The sequence below is a fragment of the Sardina pilchardus genome, chromosome 11, assembly GCF_963854185.1.
Source record: "Sardina pilchardus chromosome 11, fSarPil1.1, whole genome shotgun sequence".
NCBI classification, from domain to species: Eukaryota; Metazoa; Chordata; class Actinopteri; order Clupeiformes; family Clupeidae; genus Sardina; species Sardina pilchardus.
The window spans coordinates 23,494,319-23,516,094 of NC_085004.1; the positions used below are offsets into that span (position 1 = coordinate 23,494,319).

At 41.1% G+C, this 21,776-nt stretch overlaps 1 protein-coding gene across 1 annotated transcript in view; it reads left to right on the forward strand.

Annotated features, from left to right (window-relative positions):
• The window catches only part of hsd11b2 (hydroxysteroid (11-beta) dehydrogenase 2), a 17,668-nt gene extending 1,427 nt beyond the window's left edge, over positions 1-16,241 (forward strand). Inside the window, exons 2-5 of the mRNA XM_062549366.1 lie at positions 8,316-8,528; positions 12,170-12,355; positions 13,911-14,048; positions 14,943-16,241. Of these exons, the coding sequence (XP_062405350.1) occupies positions 8,316-8,528; positions 12,170-12,355; positions 13,911-14,048; positions 14,943-15,373 (968 nt within the window). The 3' untranslated portion in view covers positions 15,374-16,241. The remainder of the gene's footprint in view (positions 1-8,315; positions 8,529-12,169; positions 12,356-13,910; positions 14,049-14,942) is intronic.
• The last annotated feature ends 5,535 nt before the right edge of the window (positions 16,242-21,776 follow it).

Below are 21,776 nucleotides of genomic sequence, written 5' to 3' on the forward strand. Positions count from 1 at the left end.
GCCATGCATGGTCTACTAAGAGCTAAGCTGCTACTCGATGACTAAATAATCTCCAATTCTTGGAAACCTGTTCTGGTGAATAAATCTTCACTGTGCTGTTATGCAGACACACACATACTGTATATTTGTTTGAAATTCAAAAAATGTCCTAATCAAAGTCTAGCAAAAAATGTCCTAATCAAAGTCTAGCAAAAAATGTCCTAATCAAAGTCTAGCAAAAATGTCCTAATCAAAGTCTAGCAATTATATTACCATTGCAATAGCGCACTAATGTCATTATTGAGTGACTTGAGTAATGCCTTCAACTTCATGCTGATCTTGAGACCCAAAATCTTTTCCCTTGTTAAAAAAAAGTTGGCATGAAATCTCCCCTTATTTTGTGAAAAACCTCACTCGCCAGCAGTTCGCTACTAAACTCTTGTTCATTATGATGCCAAGGTAACCTATGGACAACAGCTGTAATTGCTTGATTTATTTGACTGTAAAGCGGTTTAGGGGTTCCACTGCTTAATCTGCAGTCTCATCCACCTCCGTGGCCTTAAACTCACTATTTTGTACGCCTGTCTCTCAATCCACGAGTATAAAACTGTCTTGATCCCCCCCAAGCTCAAAACAGCCCAAACACCTCAAAACAAATCCTTGGATACAAATTATTTGGCATTATTACCGGCCGAGAGGCCCGGTACAGTGCCTGAAAGTGCGACTGGGGGGTTGAGGGTTTGAGGAGGGGCTAGGAGTGGGAGCTGAGGTGGAATTAGCAGGATCAAGGCAGTCTCATACAATTTCCCTACAGAGGGCACATAGTTCTGAACAAATTTGAAAAGGTACTCGTGTGAATATGTGTCACACTGTTCCATTTGTGGTAGGTTTTTAAGTGAGGCTCCAGGCACCAAAAGGTGTGGTGGCGAAGTGAACACCACACACACACACACACACACAGAGACACACACACACACACACACAGACACACACAGACACACACACACACACACACACACACACCATAGCAAATGACTGCATGTTTATGAGTGGGTGAATCATCACAAGGCCTGTCTTTGTGTTCCGTCTTTGATGTTCAGCAATGCCCAGGCAGACTGCACTGTCCCTGTGGCTCCTGCAGAAAATGACTGCCAAAATTAATCACATCCTTCCCTCATAAAAAAATGATTTGATGTTATCTTAGAGATATGGTTAGGGCAAGAAAATCTAGGTTACTCTGAAAGTACCATGCTGTGTTGACTCTACCCACAAAATGGACAAAAACAGTTCTTATCTCCCTGGCCTTGGCATACGCCCACTTTACTCGTTAGAATTAGAGTGTTGTGTTTTCAGGCTCATGTTTCTCATTTATGTGGTGATTACTGTATGTCTCGTCATGTATAACGAGACGCAACAAGGACTAGTACATATTTTGAACCAGTTCAGGTACAGCAGCTGGAAACACAAACACTGAGTGGTTGTGGCAGCGAGGTTTGGCGCCACACCAACAAGGTCAGTGATATGCTCTGCTTTGTTTTAGGCCAGTAGTTTTGAGTTGGAGTGCTGCTTTAATCTTTGCCAGATTTGGAAAAGGCGATACCACAGAAGCCTATGAGAAGCTACTTTATCTGGGCATATTCAAAATTGTACATTATCAAGCAACTTAAACAATGCCTCAAGCTTTAACCATGCAAAGCCTCACACTATCACTAATTGGCTACATGGCATTGACTTGACTAAAGAGTTGCCTTCTAAATAATTATAATAATAATAATAATTATTATTATTATTATTTATTGTTTTATTTGTATTTTTTGCCATTTATTTATTTTCCAATCCTTTTTTAGAATGTGTGTGTGTTGGTTTTGTATGATTGCTGCAAACATATATTTGTACTCCACTGACTAATGCTGTGTTGGTATTGGGCGGGATTGGGTGGAGAAAGGTGGGGAAGGGCGGGAAAATTTGACCATTATTAGCTAATTCTGTGTATACTTCCCTATGTTGAAATGTCAATAAACAATGCCTAACAAAACAAAACAAAACAAAACAAACCCAATGCCTCAAGCCCACTTGCTTGGACTTTAGGCTATGTACACAAGTACAGCTGAATTACAGCTAATACGACTTACAAGGCTACAGCATTGAACTTTGCTGAAAGAACATCCTGCAAGTGGATCAGACACATCTAGAGATGCTTAAAATCAGTTGCATTAATCACTGGGCTGTTGCACTTGGTACTGTTTGGACCATGACTTTTGCCGTACATCCCCTGCAGGTGACAAAGTTGAACAAATAGTACCCAACCTTGCTGTTAGTTGACAATGCCAAAGAATTAACGCGATCAGATCAGTGTGCCCGCACTAACGGGCATTGTCTCTAGCCTCTGACCACACACAGCCATGACGCTTCTTTGTGATGTAATCACCTCAGCTAGGCTAATTCCCCTTAAATCACTGGCTGGCAGGATAGAACACCTGGAACATTTCTTCTCATGTCAGAGTCACTACGTCATGTTCCACTGCACATCACAGCAATAACTCAGTTATAGCCTCTCAGGGCCACATGAGTTCAATAACCCCCGTCTTTATGTATATATATGTATTATATATATTTCTTCAGAGGATAAATCATAACTCCAAAAGACACTGTTTCGGGAGAATTAGACCATGTTATCTTATACTTGGATTAAGTACATCTTTAATAATATGATCCATTAACTGTATTCATCCAGTACCATTAGATCTTATAAGTCATAGAATATGAGGCAAGGTGGTGTGAGAAACTTTGGCATCAATTTCTTTGGGAGTGCCAACTATACAGGAAAGTTGTCTGATGGCGCATTAAGCACCAGCTTTAGCCTGAATGCTTTTAGACCGAACTCATGTAGGCCCACTAAGCCACTTAGAGATTGTCTAGTGGCATGGTAACTGGTCTTGAGCTCCACTGCCCTCTTTGCACGTTTCTCGGCTTTCGGATTGAGCTGGCAGTGCTGTCAAACTCCAACATCCAAAGTAATGGGCTGCCAACACTTGGCTCGGGAAAAATAACAATCACATGAAAAAAAAAACATCTCTAGAGCCACATGAGAGAAAAAATCCTCAAAGCTGGAACGGTAGAGTATTTGCCATTGCACTCTTAACAGGGCTAGCGACTATTATGTTCATTGCTTATGTCTTCATTTAACACTATGCATTTATTACATGCATATATTGTCTTTAGGCCTTCATGGGACATGCATGCTCCAATAATGTTAAGTACAAGCAAGTAGAACAAGAGAGAGTGTCAAAAAGGGTTTAAGACTTCGATCACACAGCTCGGGTTATGAGGCTTTCCCCAAAGCTTTTTTCAAAGCCTATAACTATGGAAATTAAAAAAAAAAAGCTGAAACACTGAAAAAAAAACTTTAAACCTCTTACAAACCCTGTTGAAGGGCTCCATAGCAGCTGAAATTCCTTGGAGGATTTAGGTTATGGTCACAGGGCTGGCTGAGTTGGCACTTATTCTTGACAACTCAGTTTAGTTTTACAGAGCCAAGTGCTTACTCTCCGCGTTGTGTTTTGTGCTTTGTTAGTCTGGCAAAATGCACAACAAACATTGTAAACGAGACAAAGACGTAAAGCTTTGATATGACTAAAGGCAGACTGGTGACCAATGGGAAAAAAACTCCCCAAAGATGTCATAATAAGCTGTATCATATTTCCAGTGAAGTGGTATTACAGTAGGATTGCCTCATGATGAGGTCAAAATCCTGTGTGACCCATTTTCACGAGTCCACCCTTAAATGCAGTATGTTCCAGGAGTATCTATGTCAAATTGTTGACAAGAGAATGTGAAAGAGTGTGTGTGTGTGTGTGTGTGTGTGCCTGTGTGTACATGTACCATGTTCTTAAGAAAACCTCGATGCATGCTGGGACATACTGGTCCCCTATTAATTTTCACAACCCTGCTCTTCGTATTACTGAACCTCCAGCATGCATCAGGTAATGGTAGTTGTGGTTGTTGTGGTATGATATGAAGGGGGGTAAAAAAGCTTTGACCCATTTTATCCATCAATCCGGTGTCCTGCTATATGGTTATCAACAATTAATTGGACCTGCAAATGATCTCATCTGCCTCAAAATTGTACAGAGGTATTCAGTTCTCCATCATCGTCTTTCAGCTCTTTTACTATGTGTTTCCATCTGATTCACACAGTGTGTCAAAAGCATTGAAGAGAATGAGAAAAATATTTACTCATGGAATATTGTTGGTCATGACATAGCATATTCTAAGTAAAATTGCAATTATCTGATATGAAAAATGAAATATTGCACAATAAATTGACAGTACTAGAAGCATTAGTGACGTAATACAGAAAATATTTTTTTATGCAATATGATTGAAAGGCAAATACTTTTTCACCTGTATCACTAGCACCTTTACACATGGTTGACACGGTTAATGATCTTCTACCGACGGTTAGAATGTCAGCATTTTTCTGTTTGAGACTGTTTTCAAAAGTTGTTGCCTATGTTTCATACAATCTTGCAAAAAAAGTACATCTCTTGATCTCTACTGCATCCATTAGTACTGCCTTGATTCAGTATTTTTTTTTTTTTTTTTTTTTTTTTGGCCTTTTTGCCTTTATTATGATAGGACAGTGAAGAGGTAGACAGGAAACAAGTGGGAGAGAGAGATGGGGTGGGATCGGGATATGACCGCAGGTTGGATTCGAACCTGGGTCCCCGTGGGCACTCGGACCCGTAAATGGTATGGACGCTGTAGCCTGCTGTGCCACAGCGCCCCCTTGATTCAGTATTTTTATATTACACTTTCGACTCTTTGATTTTGTTTTCATGGGCTTGTGACGATTTGCTCAAAATCACTTTAAAAATGGAAATAAAGTGGAACCAGAGGAACCTACAATTATGTAGACACCTTTACCTACAGTTACTTATCCACTAAATTATACAGCACAACTGAGGATAGCCTGCTGTGGCCATTTATTTGAGCAAATCAGTGCCAATTGTGGACATCTTAATGATATACTGCGTTATGAGAATAGAGACCTTTGATCAGTCTCATACAGGGGGTGTGTTCTGCAAACTTGGCAGGCAGGCAGCATCTGGATCTGGAAGAGTCTAAAGTGAGGCCTGGAGAAAATTTGCCTGGAAGATTTAAATCAACAGCAGGCACGGGGGGTACATTTATATATTTAGGAGCCTTGTTCAAAAATAGGGGTGAACTGTGATTGGATCGGCGGGTAAAAACATTTAATGTCCTACCATCCCACCTTCCAAAATACCTGGCCGACCATGACATTCTGCTGTCAACCAACCATGACGTTTCTGTCAACCAAGCATTTGTGTCAGTTTGTGTATGTCAGTGTGTGCTGTGCCTACATGTATGTATGTGTGTGCAGATATATATAAATATACTGTATATGTGTGTGTGTGTGTGTGTGTGTGTGTGTGTGTATGCGTGCATGTTTGCACACATGTGCCTGTCTGTTGTCGACAGCTATCTTCCCGAGTGGCCTGGCTGATGGGTGTAAGGTCTTGTGTTTGTTTTCCTGACCAGGACTCTTTTGGCATTAGTTGCATAAGAGGCATTCCTGGCGCTCCCCTCGGACAGCCGATTCCTCTTGAACTTTCGCAGAGATAATGTTTCCATGTGTCCTAAGAAAAACTGGGTTGCAACAGAACACCGTGCAACACCCCAATGCTTCCCTTGAATGTCCCCTCTCCCACCGGTCAGCACAGCTCTGGTGACCGAGCCAACACTCTTAACTCTGCAGATCTCTTAACACTCCTGGAAAAGCCTGTAGGACAGTCCCTCTCTTTCTCTGAATCACATGTCAACACACACATACACAAGCACATATACTGTACTTACACACAGACACACACACAGATACACACAGATACACACAGACACAGACACACACACGCACACGCACACGCACACGCACACGCACACGCACACGCACACGCACACACACACGCACACACACACACCAACACACACACACACACACTCACAGATGTTGAGGAGATCTGTTTTCTCCCACATACCATATACATCAGAGAGCGTTGCAGGTGGTCCATGTGTTGGACTTGTGATGTAGAGCTCATAACCTTAGAAAAGTTAATATTAGCAACGGTGTGATCTGAGTGTTGAGCACATGTTTGTTATTGTACTGTATCTTTTGTCAGCTCAATCCTGTCATGTAGTAAATTGTTGCGAGTGCGTGTGTGTGTGGTGGGGCGGGGGCGGGGGGGGGGGGGTTATGTCACTTTGTGACAAAAAACACTTTGTATGAACGTGTGTGTCTGTGATTCCATACCTCCCATATGGAAAGCTGAGAACACATTTGCCTGGAAATAAACAACTCGCGAAATAAACGCTGTAGACTGCTATATTTGGCCATTAACACCTTCCTGGAGGTGATTTAGGCATCAAAAGGCCCCGCTCCTAGTCACTCTAAAGCTGTCCACCTAAGAATATCCTCTACGGTGCACCCGCCCTGACGTAACCCCTGCACTTTGCATGTTATGTCGTTTGGACGAGAAGATTTGCAGTTGGCATCATGCAGAGGACGGCTGATGGACTTGATGAGCGAGAGCTCCTATGCCTATTAAAGGGAGCTATGGCACAATGGCCTCGCAGCTCAGGATTATTGTGAAGGGAACAGGCTATTGTGAAGTGATACTTCCAGTGATACTCTGCAGATGTGCAATTAAATAATCAAAATAGTTGACATAATTCATAGTTTAAAAAAATATTGGTGAAATGTGTGGGTGTGTGGGTGTGTGTGTGTGTGTGTTAGGGGGGGGGAGGGCCCAGCAACTAATACTTGAATGTTATTCCCTTGATGAGAATTTATCTTTCTGGTTTTGGGGGAGCTGTTGTTTTTTTTCCTGGTGGTTGGGGGGCCTAGTTAGAGGTGTTCTTTCTCTCCCTCTCCCTGTTCCATGAGTTCCTGGCACACATGTGTGAGAATGCTCCGTGCATCTGTACAGATAACGTGTTCAGCAGAGGCCCGACTCCCTGCTGTCCTCAGCAGACCCCGGGCTCTGGTGAAAGAGTCTCCACAAGCTGGGATAGCCTAGAGGGGAGGGGGATGGGAGGGCGTGGAGAGAAGGGGGGGGGGGGGGGGGGTTACGGCGAGGAGAGGGATTATGAAGGTGTCATTATGATGACAACAGTCACTCTTTGTACAGCGTGGTGCTAGCATGGACAGACACACACACACACTCACATTCACACACAGTCAATTCAGGTGAAAGTTCACACCATAAGTTCTTGCGGGCCACTAGTACAAATGAGGGGGTCTGACATATGGTTAAAAATGTGTGATGTGTACACGGGTCCAATAGTCCTCTCTTTGTCTGTTGGACAAAACACACACACACACACACACACGCATAACGCATGCGCACCCCCCCCCCCCGCACATACACACACACGCATACACACATGCAGACACATACAGACACACAGACACAGACACACACATACGCACACGTACACACACACACACACACACACACACACTTTGTCTTACCAAATGGAAGCATTTTATTCCCAGACAGACTACTTTAATTTATTTTTTGTTCTGCTGCCAAGACGGCATCATGAGCCTTGTGGTCTTTTAAATGGGAAATAATACTCAAGAGATAAAAATGTCACAAGTGAATTTATATTTGCAATTTTTGTCATGTGTGTCATCTCAGGAATGGAGTTTGGTTTTAAATATGAACTTTTAAGTATTCTGAAGTCAACCTAATTTATTCACTGGCACACATATTTTCATACCACATTCATTTTGTATTGAGTTATACGGTGGCACTCCGGAAGATTCATTTTAGTAACTCTTTTCTTTTTGAGTCTTTTGAGTTACTCTTGAAGATGAGCATGACCTCTTACCCAGAGGGGGTTAAAGTCCAACACTGTTGACACATTTACCTTTCTGACTCTGGCTGTACAATTTCAGTTTTGTATTGTTTGTGTGACAGTGTTCTTCCATATCAAAGCATCCACATAGATTTGTATTGCCATTTCTAAAATAATTTCCTTCATAAATTTCCTTCACAAGATAGTTGCGAAATAGCCATCAACTTTGTAATACATTACTTTTCATGTGCAAATGACAAGGGCAAAAAAGCCTCTGATCTCTTATCTATACTGATTTGAAAATGATAAGATTTGATGAGATATCTTATGCGGGGATCAGTAAACAACTGGCATATGAGTGCATTCAGTTCTGGAAATCTAATCTCTCTCCCTCTTTCTCTCCCCTTCTTTCTCTGCCTCTCTCTCTCTCTCTCTCTCTCTCTCTCTCTCTCTACCAGGCTGCGACTCTGGCTTTGGGCATGCTGCAGCGAAGCGCCTGGACGCTCTGGGCTTCGAGGTGTTTGCTACGGTGCTGAACCTGGCCGGGGAGGGGGCGCAAGAGCTCCAGCGCACCTGCTCGCCTCGCCTCACGCTCCTGCAGGTGGACATCACCAAACCCGCAGATGTCCAACAGGCCCTGATCCACACCAAGGCCAAGCTGGGCATGAAAGGTGGGTCCTTCACACACACACACACACACACACACACACACGCACACACGCGCACACACACACACACACACACACACACACACACACACACACACACACATTTGATTACTTTTAATTACTTTTATTTGGACCCAGAAGACAAGCAAATGATACAAGATCCAAACACTGTGGGAAAAGGCTTAAACACTTTAATTAATGTAGCATTCACACACACACACACACACACACACACACACACACACTTACACATGAGTACACACACATGCATACGTACACAGACAAACAAATCAGGCTTGTTTGTTATAAACAAGTACATGTACTTGTGGGCAAGCTTATTTGTGCATAATTACACACACACAAACAAACAAACAAAAGGTCTCTCTCTTTCTCTTTCACTTGCATACACACACACACATACACACTACTACCACTACAAAATCACAATCCACAATCCAAACGTTTGATTCATAACCCCATTTCGTAAGTATCTTTCTTCTCTAATACTGTAATGCCTGCTCCAATGAGTGTAAGTTAACACCCAAGCATCCAGCGTAGTCCAGAGAGCAGCTGTGCGCCTCAAAGACAAATAAGGCAAATCCGTATGGCCGCGCTGCTGTTTACTTTTAGGGGTGACTTAAGGATACGCAGCGCAACTAGGGTGTAATATTAGGAGTTTGTTGGAAGGTCATTCACACACTCAGTTACTTTCTTTCTTGTGTGTGTGTGTGTGTGTGTGGCTTGGCGGACGCTCAAGCGCTTTATTTTGAAACAGCATGCTTAACGAAGCCAGGTGCCAAACAAAGGGGAGAGGGGAAAAAAACTGCTCTGGGATTCAAATAAGGACAAAGCGCTTTTTAGTGAGTGATGGTCGGCCATCTTTGTTAACCTAAAATCACCCCTTAGTTTTGTGCCTGCAACCACCAGGCAAAATGTAAACATCCCTCAGCAGTGTTATGTTTCACGAGCCATAAACAAACCCCCTCCTTCTTTCATCTCCCACGACCTATGACCACCGAGCCACAGAAATCTGGAGATAAGTTAGAGCTTTCTGGTGGGTACAGTTGACAGGTAGCAGGCCCCAGTGACTGCCAGCGTAGGCATTCCTTTCAAGCTTACTTTAACTTTTTTTTTAAATAGACTTGGAAATGGTACCTGCTTTACGTTTCACGATGTGGGTGGAAGGCTGAGGAAGGCTCTTAATTAAGCACTCAGCTGAAAATGCTGCAGGACTGTCTGGCAGGTTTACCGACCGGGTCCTTTGTGCCCTTAACTGCTCGATACAATCTGACATGTCCAATCTGGTGCTTATTACGGTGACAGCTTAAAGAGCCGGTTGACAAGCTCAGCTGAAAAATTCAATAAAGAGACTTCAACCAAAATGAGAAACCTGGGAAACGTCACGTGGAAATATGCTGAACAGTCATATGCTTACTGGTGGACCCTGTTGCATAATACACCTCCTCTCCCATTTCATCTGCTCTTTTCTCCGAGCAAATGGATAAAAAACATTTAGTTAATCTCAAAGATACAATCTCTGAAATAACGGGTAACATTCATATTATTATTTATTCACCCATATTAACAACCGTGCCCATGAGAGCAGACCGAACGCGGCATCAGATACGAGAGGAATGCTCTTTCATGCTGCTCCATCTCTCCTTCTCCTCTCTGGGGTTTGGCTTGATCCCCCCCCCCCCCTAAACAAAGGGTTTTCTGCAACGCTGATTTCCCTTGATAGCCATTCATGCTGTGAGGAGAGCACCTTACTCAAGACACGTACATGACACTTGCTCACACACACTCACAAGGGAAGTGAGTTAGCGCACGTCCGCAAACAGGAGTGCATTGCCTAATTGAGATGGGGAAAATAGATTAACCACATTGTTTAAAACAAATTTGTTATTTACATGAAGATTCCACCAGTACAGTATGTACACCAAATGGTGACATGGTTAACTCATTTAATTTATTTATTGTTTTATTTACAAGGACAGTGCATCTAAATGTGCCAGTGTTAGCCAGCTGGCCAACCGCAGTTCTTTGGCGAGGCTGTTTTGAAAATGTGTCTCTTAAGTAATAGAATGTATTTCAACTAACATTTATGAAAAACATTTATGTCATAAACACTAGCTGCTTAGTCAACTCCTCATCCATTTGTAGAGCCAGAACATGGTTTGAATCTGATCCGAATTCTTTATGTGATGTTCACCCAGGTTCAGGAGTTTGTTGTTACCTCTGGAGAACAGATGGATAATCTAGTATAGTCTCTATATGTCACAGTCTATTGTTTTTATACAAAAATATTTTAGGATAGTGACAGAAAGCTCTTTTCAAACGCATTTGGTCACAGGCAGCTCACGTGTACTTTATCTCTTTTTCTTCTTCTGTTCTTTGTCCTTTCCTCTCTCTCATCTCTGGTCCTTGATCTCCTCACAACCATGCATCTCTCTGAGTCTCCAGATGTCTATAAACAGTCTGGTCATGGAGAAACATGCTGGATGGATTACTACTTTTGTGTGTGTGTGTGTGTGTGTGTGTGTGTGCACGCGCGCGTGCGTGAGTGTGTGTGCTTGCGCGCTAAAATTAATAAAACGGTTTCTGTTGAAACGTGTATGTTGTGCAATGCCCGCAATGGCTCCGGCAGTTGAAAGTTGCAGCTTGCTGAACATCTGCAGTTGTAAGACGGAATGCACTCAAATGTTCAAAACGGACACCCAGTTTTCCAAAGTCTGACCCTGGCAACAAATGGTAGACTCAGCATTGTAGGCACAGTGTACTGAGGTGGCAACTCCACAAAGGCTTCCCCACCTGCTGTGGTTCATGCATTGTGTGACATCCTTTAACATACTGCTGCTTGACCCTGTGTGTGTTGTAGTTCATCAAATGACTTATCATAACATCTAAAGCAAAACTAAAATAGAATGTGTTGTATGTTTTAAGCCCATTTAGCATTTTTTGTTTTCCCCTCAAATAAGTGAAATGCCCACTCAAAGATTACACCCCGGCAAACATTCAGTTTAACTGCTCCTTGACCAATATTTTATTGTATTAATAAACTACTCAATCATTAACCATACACGTAACTTGCTATGACGTATTACAATTAGCCGATATACTGCTTGATAAACTTGTAGGTCATTCAACTTTTAAGCCTACTTATCAAGTGAACCCTCGTGAATCCAACATTATCGTATGAGAACGCCACGTCCATTCTACATAAGCTGTATGCACTTTTTACTTATGTTCAGCCTGGGCCTGTGGCATAGATTCATACTGGTGTGAAAAAGAGCGCCCCTCTGTGGTCAGGATATTAACATGCTTCTTAATTAATGTGAAGGAAATGATGTTAGATAAGTAGAATTGCCTTCAGAGGCAGACTTCCCAGGTCCAGAAAGTCCTTTCATATATTCTTTCTACCTGTGCACTTAACACAGGTGATATTACTATTATAATACGATCTACCTGGCTGTTAATTAGGATGAGCTCGTTCACTAAATGGTTGGATCAAATACTTTGCAGGACTTTTACTTTCTGTACCCGGGATGTCTCATTGCCTTAGTATTCTGGTTGAATGAATTATGGGGTTATGATAGTTCCCAATGTTAATTTATTTGTCCCTATCTTCATATGTTTCACCTCAGGTCTGTGGGCTTTGGTGAACAATGCTGGATTATGTGTCAACTTTGGCGACGCCGAGCTTTCGCTCATCTCCAACTACAGGGGCTGCATGGAGGTGAACTTTTTTGGGACTCTGAGTGTCACCAAGGCCTTCCTCCCACTGCTGCGGCAAGCGAAGGGCAGGATCGTGACCATCTCCAGCCCCTCAGGTACTACACACACACACACACACACGCACACACACACACACACACACACACACACACACACACACACACACACACAACTAAAGCGACAAGCTCTAACACAGCCCTTTTAGTGTTATCACAACCATGTATTTTTTTATTTGCTTTTCTTTCCTCTCAAGGGTAAATGAGTTTGGAGTAGCTTTTCATGGTGTCTTAACTGTGTTGGCTGTAGTAAGTGCCTTTGCGTCATTTGGATAAAAGTAGAGATGTCTTTTGTCTTGAGCAATAAAGCTGTATTATATTGATGTTATGAAACACTCCCACGTGTAGCGATAATTTCCTCTCGTTAGAGGCAATATACCATCAAAATTAAAGATGAACTGCATACAGAGAAAAATACCTGACCTACATAATTAAAGCTTTCTGCAAACATAACTCCAGTCTCTCAGTCGTGGATGTTTATACAACAACCCATCATCCACTCTGGCATCTGGCATTTATTGTTTTGGTTCTCTATAAAGACAAATCCGAACAGTCAGAGAGACAAAATTAACGGGAAAGTTCCTTATCTTCCAGGTGGTACCTGGTTTGTTTTAATTGTCATTTTTGGAAATCGTGTTTTTCCCCCCAGAGCTTTAAAGTCTGTCAGCGCCTCAGCGTGAATAGTATTCATAAGAGCTTTGCTGTGTCGCTCCGAGCGAAACCACAGGTTTATAAACAGTCACAATCTGCAATTAAGCCAAGCAACGTCGGTAGCTTCCTCTCTGGTGTACAAAAAAAAAAACCAGGAGGCTTTGCCTTGGCACTGCTCCTCTTACCTCACCGCCTTCATCTACTCACGCCGTCACTTCACTGCCAAGGCAGAGCAAAGCCCTCTCCATAACAAGGGGGCCCTATTATGCCTGCTGGAACTTTTCCCTATACACAGCCGCACAACCGTTGCCAGTTCTTTACAGTGGCATGGAGATTCCTGCACTTGTTGCATATCGGGGTTTTTTTTTTTTTTTTTCCATGAAGCTTGGTTTTTATGGCCACCGTGGCAGTCGGTTCTAAATGTTCCGCTAGCTCTCCCAGTGAAGCGTTAAGGAACGCGTTGAGGCATATGTGCAATAGAGCCGTTCCATTCTTCAGGCACAGAAAGGGAGTGCTTGTGAATGAGAGGGTTACACCAAACTATGCCCCACAAACTTACTGCTCATTCAAGTTCCATGCACCACAATGTCCAAATTACCAACCACCAGGGCATAAGTCTGGCAAATCAGGGCAAAACATGGCCATTAAAGCAAATTTATTGCTGTTTGCATGAGCTTGTTGCTTTGATATGCTTGAGTTAACAAACCTCAACTCTAAACAGCCAATGACATGACCATTCAAGCAGAACCAGCAGTCGTTTGACTGCAGCGCCAGCATTTGCATTCTACGGTCTACTTGCACAATTGCGAAATGAGCTGCAATGTTTAATGATGAGCCGGTCGTACAACTCATCTACTTTTTATTGCCTTAAATGCACCCCATAAAGGCCCATTATCAGGTGTGGTTAGGTGATGCCTTACTAACCGCTCTTTTTGTCCTACAGGTGATCTGCCATTCCCGTGCTTAGCAGCCTACGGAGCTTCCAAGGCAGCACTGAACCTCTTTATCAGTACACTGAGGCACGAGCTGGAACCTTGGGGTGTAAAGGTGACCACCATCCAACCGGGAGCCTTCCGCACAGGTGAGACACTGACAATACCTGAGAGGGCAGTGATGGGTTGGGGGGGGGGCACAGTTTCATAGACTCATAAAGCAGCATGGAATGTTGCTAAAGAATCTTCTGCAATCGTATTACAGTAGCTTGGAGGAGTATGGGAATGGCATGGTCTTCAGTGCCATCATGGCATTGTGGTTCAGTATTTTCCAAAACATGACAAGTCCACACATTGTAGTTCACACATTCTGACATCCCTCAAAGACCATTTCCTTTGAGAGCCATTGCAGCAGTTCCTCCCTATGAAAAAAATTGTCCGGAGGTAACAGTGAAAGCAATGTGGTTCTTGCGTAAGATGTACACAGTACATGCCAGTTGCTGCTGCACAGCACGTGAGTTCCACAGCCAGCACTTGCAGTCCTGTTTGAGTTTCATGCAATGAGTTTGCAAGGACAGGCGGATCATCATACACATGCGAAAGGAACAATGCGTCCTCACACGTACTTCAAGGAAAAGATAATAGTCTGCAGCATTTAGCCGACTTGTTTACATCCTGGACGGATGAAATCGTCTTTCCCTTAAGTAGTTTTCACCCGTACGAGCGTATTATTGTAGAGTGCGCCGGAGCCAAGATCTCCTCGGGGGGATTATGGTATAAATGTCTGGATCAAGTGTGCCCAGATCTGTGTTTACTTTGCTATGTGCTCTCCTTCCAATCTGTCAGACCCGCTTACTCCTTTTGTTGGTGCGTGCTGCCTGACGTCATTCTTTGAGGCCTGAATAGCGCCTAGAAGTTGGAAACTGACACTTTCTGGAGGGACAATGTGTATAAATATGTGCAAGGGACGTGAGGTATCGTGGAATTTCTGCACCCAACAGTTCCGACACTTAACCACTTGCGTGTGTGTGTGTGCTTTTCAGGACTGAGCGCAAACACAGAGCATTGGGAAAAGCAACACAAGGTCCTGCTCGAAAACATCTCGCCCAGTCTTCTGGAGGAGTACGGTGAGGACTACATACAGGAGACGCGAGAGCTGTTCGCCAGCCACGCTGTGTCTGCTCCAACGGACGTGAGCCACGTTATCAACACCATCGTGGAGGCCCTGGTCTCCCCACAGCCCCAGGTGCGCTACTTTGCCGGTCCTGGGGTAGGGCTCATGTACTTCATCCACTCGTACTTACCTGTGACCCTCAGCGACAAGTTCCTCCAGAAACTCTTTATCAAGAAGCAGATCCAGCCACGATTGCTGAGGAAGCAGAACAATCTTGGCAAAATCCACTGTCAAAATAACAACAACAACAACAACATCAGCAGTTTAAACAACAACAATATTATCACACCGGAAAAGTAATTATGTAGTCTGTTGTAACGTTAAAGTTATAGGACCACTAATGTAATATACTCATAGTTAGGATTTTTTTAGCATTTTGTCTATGTTGAGCATTTGTATCCTTCTGTTATTTTATAAGAGATGTTATTTTGTCACCTTGGAAGGGATCATTGAATTGCACCAAAAAAGTATACATCACACCTGCAGTTCATATAAAGATGAGCACTACATAACATTTATCATATGTGCCACCTAAGGTGGTGTAATCTACTGAAGGACTCAACCTGAAATATTTTTTTTTTTGTCCCATGCTCTCACTGTTAGTGGAAGTGAATAAAAATGTTTCAACCAACCAACACAAAGTGTAGAAATAAAGAGAGATCGGGTATGGACTTCATGTGCCTTGGCAGCATTATTGGCTTTGCTTTTGTAAAGTATGTTCACAGAGACACCAAAAGGCAACTGATTGGGTGTTAATATTCCTGACTGCCTTGTCATAGTTGCCATAAAGTATGTGTTTCAGCATCCATTGTGTAAGAACTGCATACACTGTGTTGGATCTGCTGATCCATCAGATATAAGAGCTCTATTTTATGAGACCAAGAGACGTGCTTTAGATTCAAGGACCCAATACTAAATGTTGGATTTGATGTTTAATTGATATTTTACGTTGCTGTTTTTGTTTTGTTTTGTTTTATGTACATGTTTGTTTTACATACTACTACATTACTTCTTTAAATTTGAATATGTATGCCAGTCGTTGTTATCAATCACTTAAACTGTGAACTTTGTAAAAAAAAATGCAAAAAATATGCAGAAAAAAAAATATGTAAATTGTTCACCCTGTTCATTCTTAGATGGTATTAAAGTTGAATTTTTTACAAAATGATCATGTGCATGAGAGATCTGTGTTATTATTTCAAGCCAAAATGTAATCTGAACAATAGAACAGTAAGCCCAAGTTAGAGGCATCAAGGCCAACTGACCTTGATTCACATCATGATTCACATACTCGTACTCAGTCAACCACTCATAATGTCTTAATTAGCATTTGGCAGAAGCGATGCTAATTTCAACTTTGATTTTTTTTCTTGTTCAATTAAGTTCAAAGCTTTTTCAACCTGTCTTATCAACAATATAGAACCGCACTGAAGCAGTATTGCTTCCAACGTATAATTTGCGCAGAATCACTGTGATTAGCTTCCTTGGCTGTATATGACTGTAGATTCCATCCTCTCCACTTATGCTGAGCCATACTCCCAACATCCCAGCACTTGCCTGGAGTCAGAAAACTCTTTTCCTGGAACTGATGGTGGATTTTGTGGAACTGAGTCAGATGAAAACATTTTGAGCATACAGACCATGTTTTCTGATTGCCCTCAACTGAAATGCAGGCCAAGGATAGATGTGACTCTGCCAGTTATTTGATTACCAGCCATGCTAAACTCGTTAATTACAGTGCATGAAAATGCACTGTACTGTTCTTCCTAGGCTTCTTATTACAGTGCATGAAAATGCACTGTACTGTTCTTCCTAGGCATTTTATTATTATTACAGTGCATGAAAATGCACTGTACTGTTATTCCAAGTCTTCTTATTACAGTGCATGAAAATGCACTGTACTGTTCTTCCTAGGCTTCTTATTCTTCTTCTTCTAACGCTCGCAATTCAGCTTCAACCGTTTAACGTAGAAACTTCATTCAAACGTTGTTGCGTAGGTCTTGCTTATGCCATGTGTGCTTTGTATTTTTCAACTTTGTAACTTTTATACTTTTTAAACTATGAATTAAAAAACGATTTCCCAATAGATTTAACATTGAGCTATTTCCCCATAGACTTAACATTGCTCATTATGACATCACGGCAGCAATTAGAATCTTACGCCAGGTGGCCGGCCACCTGGGCACCAACTGTCAGTTTCTCTGGCTTTAAGCATACAGTCTCTTAGAAGACTACATATCCTGTTAACTGTTTCCTCTGTCCACAACTGTTTCAAAATAAAAGTCCTCACTGCAATAATACACTATTAAATCATTTAACCATTGAAACTACTCAACTATTGAACTGTTCAACCATTCCAACTGTCAGTTATCATCCACTATGCCTCCAGTCAACTACATGAAACCTCCATGTACCTAGCAACCAACATAGCAACCATTAAAATTAAGCGTTTATGACCGTTTCCATAGCAACCAACATGATTATACTGCAGTAACTTCTTGTTTCCTGATAGTGGCCACCATGGATACCCTAGCAACAAATGTTTCAAAATAAAAGTCCTCACTAGCAAGTTAGCATGGTTAGCATTGTTAGCATAGTTAGCATTTTTAGCATAACTGCAAAAAATCATCAACTAAGTTAGCTAATCAACCTGATTAGCATTGTTAGCAAATTTAGCATTGTTAGCATAGTTAGCATTTTTAGCATTGCTGCTAGAAATCATTGGTTAAGTTAGCTAATCAACCTGGTTAGCATTGTTAGTAAAGTTAGCATTGCTAGCATAATTAGCATTTTTAGCGTAACTGCTAGAAATCATTAGCTAAGTTAGCTAATCAACATTTTAACATGAATAGAAATCATTAGTTAAGTTAGAACTGGAATGTTTCATCTTTAAACAGTCTACCTTCACACTATCAACTCTCTGTAAACTATGCAACCACGATGTTTACCCTAGCTACACCTTAGTAACCATATCTACATTATCTATCTATTTCTGCATTTTCATGCACTGGTAATTCCTTGGAATTGCATTTCTAGTTATTACAGTGCATGAAAATGCACTGTACTGTTCTTCCTAGGCTTTTTCTTATTATTACAGTGCATGAAAATGCACTGTACTGTTCTTCCTATTCTTCTTATTATTATTATTACAGTGCATGAAAATGCACTGTACTGTTCTTCCTAGGCTTCTTATTATTACAGTGCATGAAAATGCACTGTACTGTTCTTCCTAGTATTCTTCTTATTATTTTTCTTCTTCTAACGCTCGCAATTCAGCTTGAACCGTTTAACGTAGAAACGTCATTCAAACTTTGTTGCGTAGGTCTTGCTTATGCCATATGTGCTTTGTATTTTTCAACTTTGTAACTTTTATACTTTTTAAACTATTAGTTAAAAACTATTACCATTTCTCCCATAGACTTAACATTGCTCATTATGACATCACGGCAGCAATTAGAATGTTACACCAGGTGGCCAGTCCAGGTGCAGCAGCTCTCTCTCTCTCAGGCTCTTGAGACTACATTTTCTGTTCCCCTGTATCAACTGTATCAACATAAGTCTTCCTAATTCCATCGAACTTTCTATCCATTCATCTTCTTCAAACCATTCACTCATCCACCCATTCTAAACAGTCTGCCTATCAACATCAATTAGAGGATCTACATTCAACTTTTAAACAATCTACTCTGTCTCAGGCTCAGGTATCTCTACACTCTGGCTCTCTTAAGACTAGCCAGTTAAATTGATTACACCTGTATCTGTATCTACTACTCTCAGTAGAGAGCTGTGTCTCTCCATTCTACAAGAATATAAGGCACATTCCATCAAACTTTCTATCCATTCATCTTCTTCAGACCATTCACTCATCCACCCATTAAACTGTCTATCAACATCCATTAAACTCTCTGTCTATCAACATTAATTAGACTACATTCAACTTTTAAATTATTTACTCTGTCTCAGGCTTCAAGCATATACACTCTGGCTCTCTTAAGACTAGCCAGTTAAATTGATTACACCTGTATCAACTGTCAGTTTCTCTGGCTATAAGCATACAATCTCTCTGAAGACTACATATCCTGTTAACTGTTTCCTCTGTCCACAACTGTTTCAAAATAAAAGTCCTCACTGCAATAATACACCATTAAATCATTTAACCATTGAAACTACTCAACTATTTAACTGTTCAACCATTCCAACTGTCAGTTATCATCAACTATGCCTCCAGTCAACTACATGAAACCTCCATGTACCTAGAAACCAACATAGCAACCATTAAAATTAAGCGTTTATGACCGTTTCCATAGCAACCAACATGATTATACTGCAGTAACTTCTTGTTTCCTGATAGTGGCCACCATGGATACCCTAGCAACAAATGTTTCAAAATAAAAGTCCTCACCAGCAAGTTATCTAGTTAGCATGGTTAGCATTGTTAGCATAGCTAGCATTTTTAGCATAACTGCAAAAAATCATCAACTAAGTTAGCTAATCAACCTGGTTAGCATTGTTAGAAAATCTAGCATTGTTAGCATAGTTAGCATTTTTAGCATTACTGTTAGAAATCATCGGTTAAGTTAGCTAATCAACCTGGTTAGCATTGTTAGTAAAGTTAGCATTGCTAGCATAATTAGCATTTTTAGCACAACTGCTAGAAATCATTAGCTAAGTTAGCTAATCAACATTTTAACATGAATAGAAATCATTAGTTAAGTTAGAACTGGGAATGTTTCAACTTTAAACTGTCTACCTTCACACTATCAACTCTCTGTAAACTATGCAACCACCATGTTTACCCTAGCTACACCTTAGTAACCATATCTACATTATCTATCTTTTTTGCATTTTCATGCACTGGTAATTCCTTGGAATTGCATTTCTAGTTAAACTTCTTCTTCTAACGCTCGCAATTCAGCTTCAACCGTTTAACGTAGAAACTTCATTCAAACTCTGTTGCGTAGGTCTTGCTTATGCCATATGTGCTTTGTATTTTTCAACTTTGTAACTTTTATACTTTTTAAACTATTAGTTAAAAACTATCACCATTTCCCCCATAGACTTAACATTGCTCATTATGACATCACGGCAGCAATTAGAATGTTACCCCAGCTGGTCAGCCACCTGGGCACCAACTGTCAGTTTCTCTCAGGCTCCTCTCTGAAGACTACATATTCTGTTCCCCTGTATCCTCTGTGCACAACAGTATCAAAATAAGTCCTCCTAATTCCATCCAACTTTATATCCATTCATCTTCTTCAAACCATTCACTCATCCACCCATTCTAAACAGTCTGCCTATCAACAACATCAATTAGACGCTCTACATTGAACTTTTAAACAATCTACTCTGTCTCAGGCTGGCTCTCTTAAGACTAGCCAGTTAAATTGATTACACCTGTATCTGTATCCACTACTCTCAGTAGAGAGCTGTGTCTCTCCATTCTACAAGAATATAAGGCACATTCCATCCAACATTCTATCCATTCATCTTCTTCAGACCATTCACTCATCCACCCATTAAACTGTCTATCAACATCTATTAAACAATCTGTCTATCAACATCAATTAAACTCTCTGTCTATCAACATTAATTAGACTATCTACATTCAACTTTTAAATTATTTACTCTGTCTCAGGCTTTAAGAGTACTCTGGCTCTCTTAAGACTAGCCAGTTAAATTGATTACACCTGTGTCAACTACTCTCAGAGAGCTGTATCAGTGTCTCTCTTAACAAGAATATAAGGCACATTCCATCCAACCTTCTATCCATTCATCTTCTTCAGACCATTCACTCATCCACCCATTAAACTGTCAATCAATATAAAACAATCTGCCTATCAACATCCATTAAACATTCTATCTATCAACATTAATTAGACTATCTACATACAACTTTTAAAGTATTTACTGTGGGTCCCTCTCAAGCAGCGTTTATATGTCCTCCCTCGCTCCTCGATCCTCAATGATCTACATAAAGAAAGATAGAAGAAGGGCTAGACTATCCCATTGTTGCCGCTCCATCATTCTTTATGTAGATCAGTGAGGAGCGAGAGAGGACGCGTAAACGCTATGAGAGGCACCTTCTGTCTCAGGCTTTAAGCATACAATCTCATTAAGACTACAGATCCTGTTTCACTACTTCCTCTGTCCACAACTGTTTCAAAATAAAGGTCCTCACTGCAATAATACACTATTAAATCATTTAACCATTGAAACTACTCAACTATTGAACTGCTCAACCATTCCAACTGTCAGTTATCATCCACTATGCCTCCAGTCAACTACACGAAACCTCCATGTACCTAGCAACCAACATAGCAACCATTAAAATTAAGTGTTTATGACCGTTTCCATAGCAACCAACATGATTATACTGCAGTAAATTCTTGTTTCCTGATAGTGGCCACCATGGATACCCTAGCAACAAATGTTTCAAAATAAAAGTCCTCACTAGCAAGTTAGCTAGTTAGCATAGTTAGCATTGTTAGCATAGTTAGCATTTTTAGCATAACTGCTAGAAATCATCGGTTAAGTTAGCTAATCAACCTGGTTAGCATTGTTAGTAAAGTTAGCATTGCTAGCATAATAAGCATTTTTAGCGTAACTGCTAGAAATCATTAGCTAAGTTAGCTAATCAACATTTTAACATGAATAGAAATCATTAGTTAAGTTAGAACTGGAATGTTTCATCTTTAAACTGTCT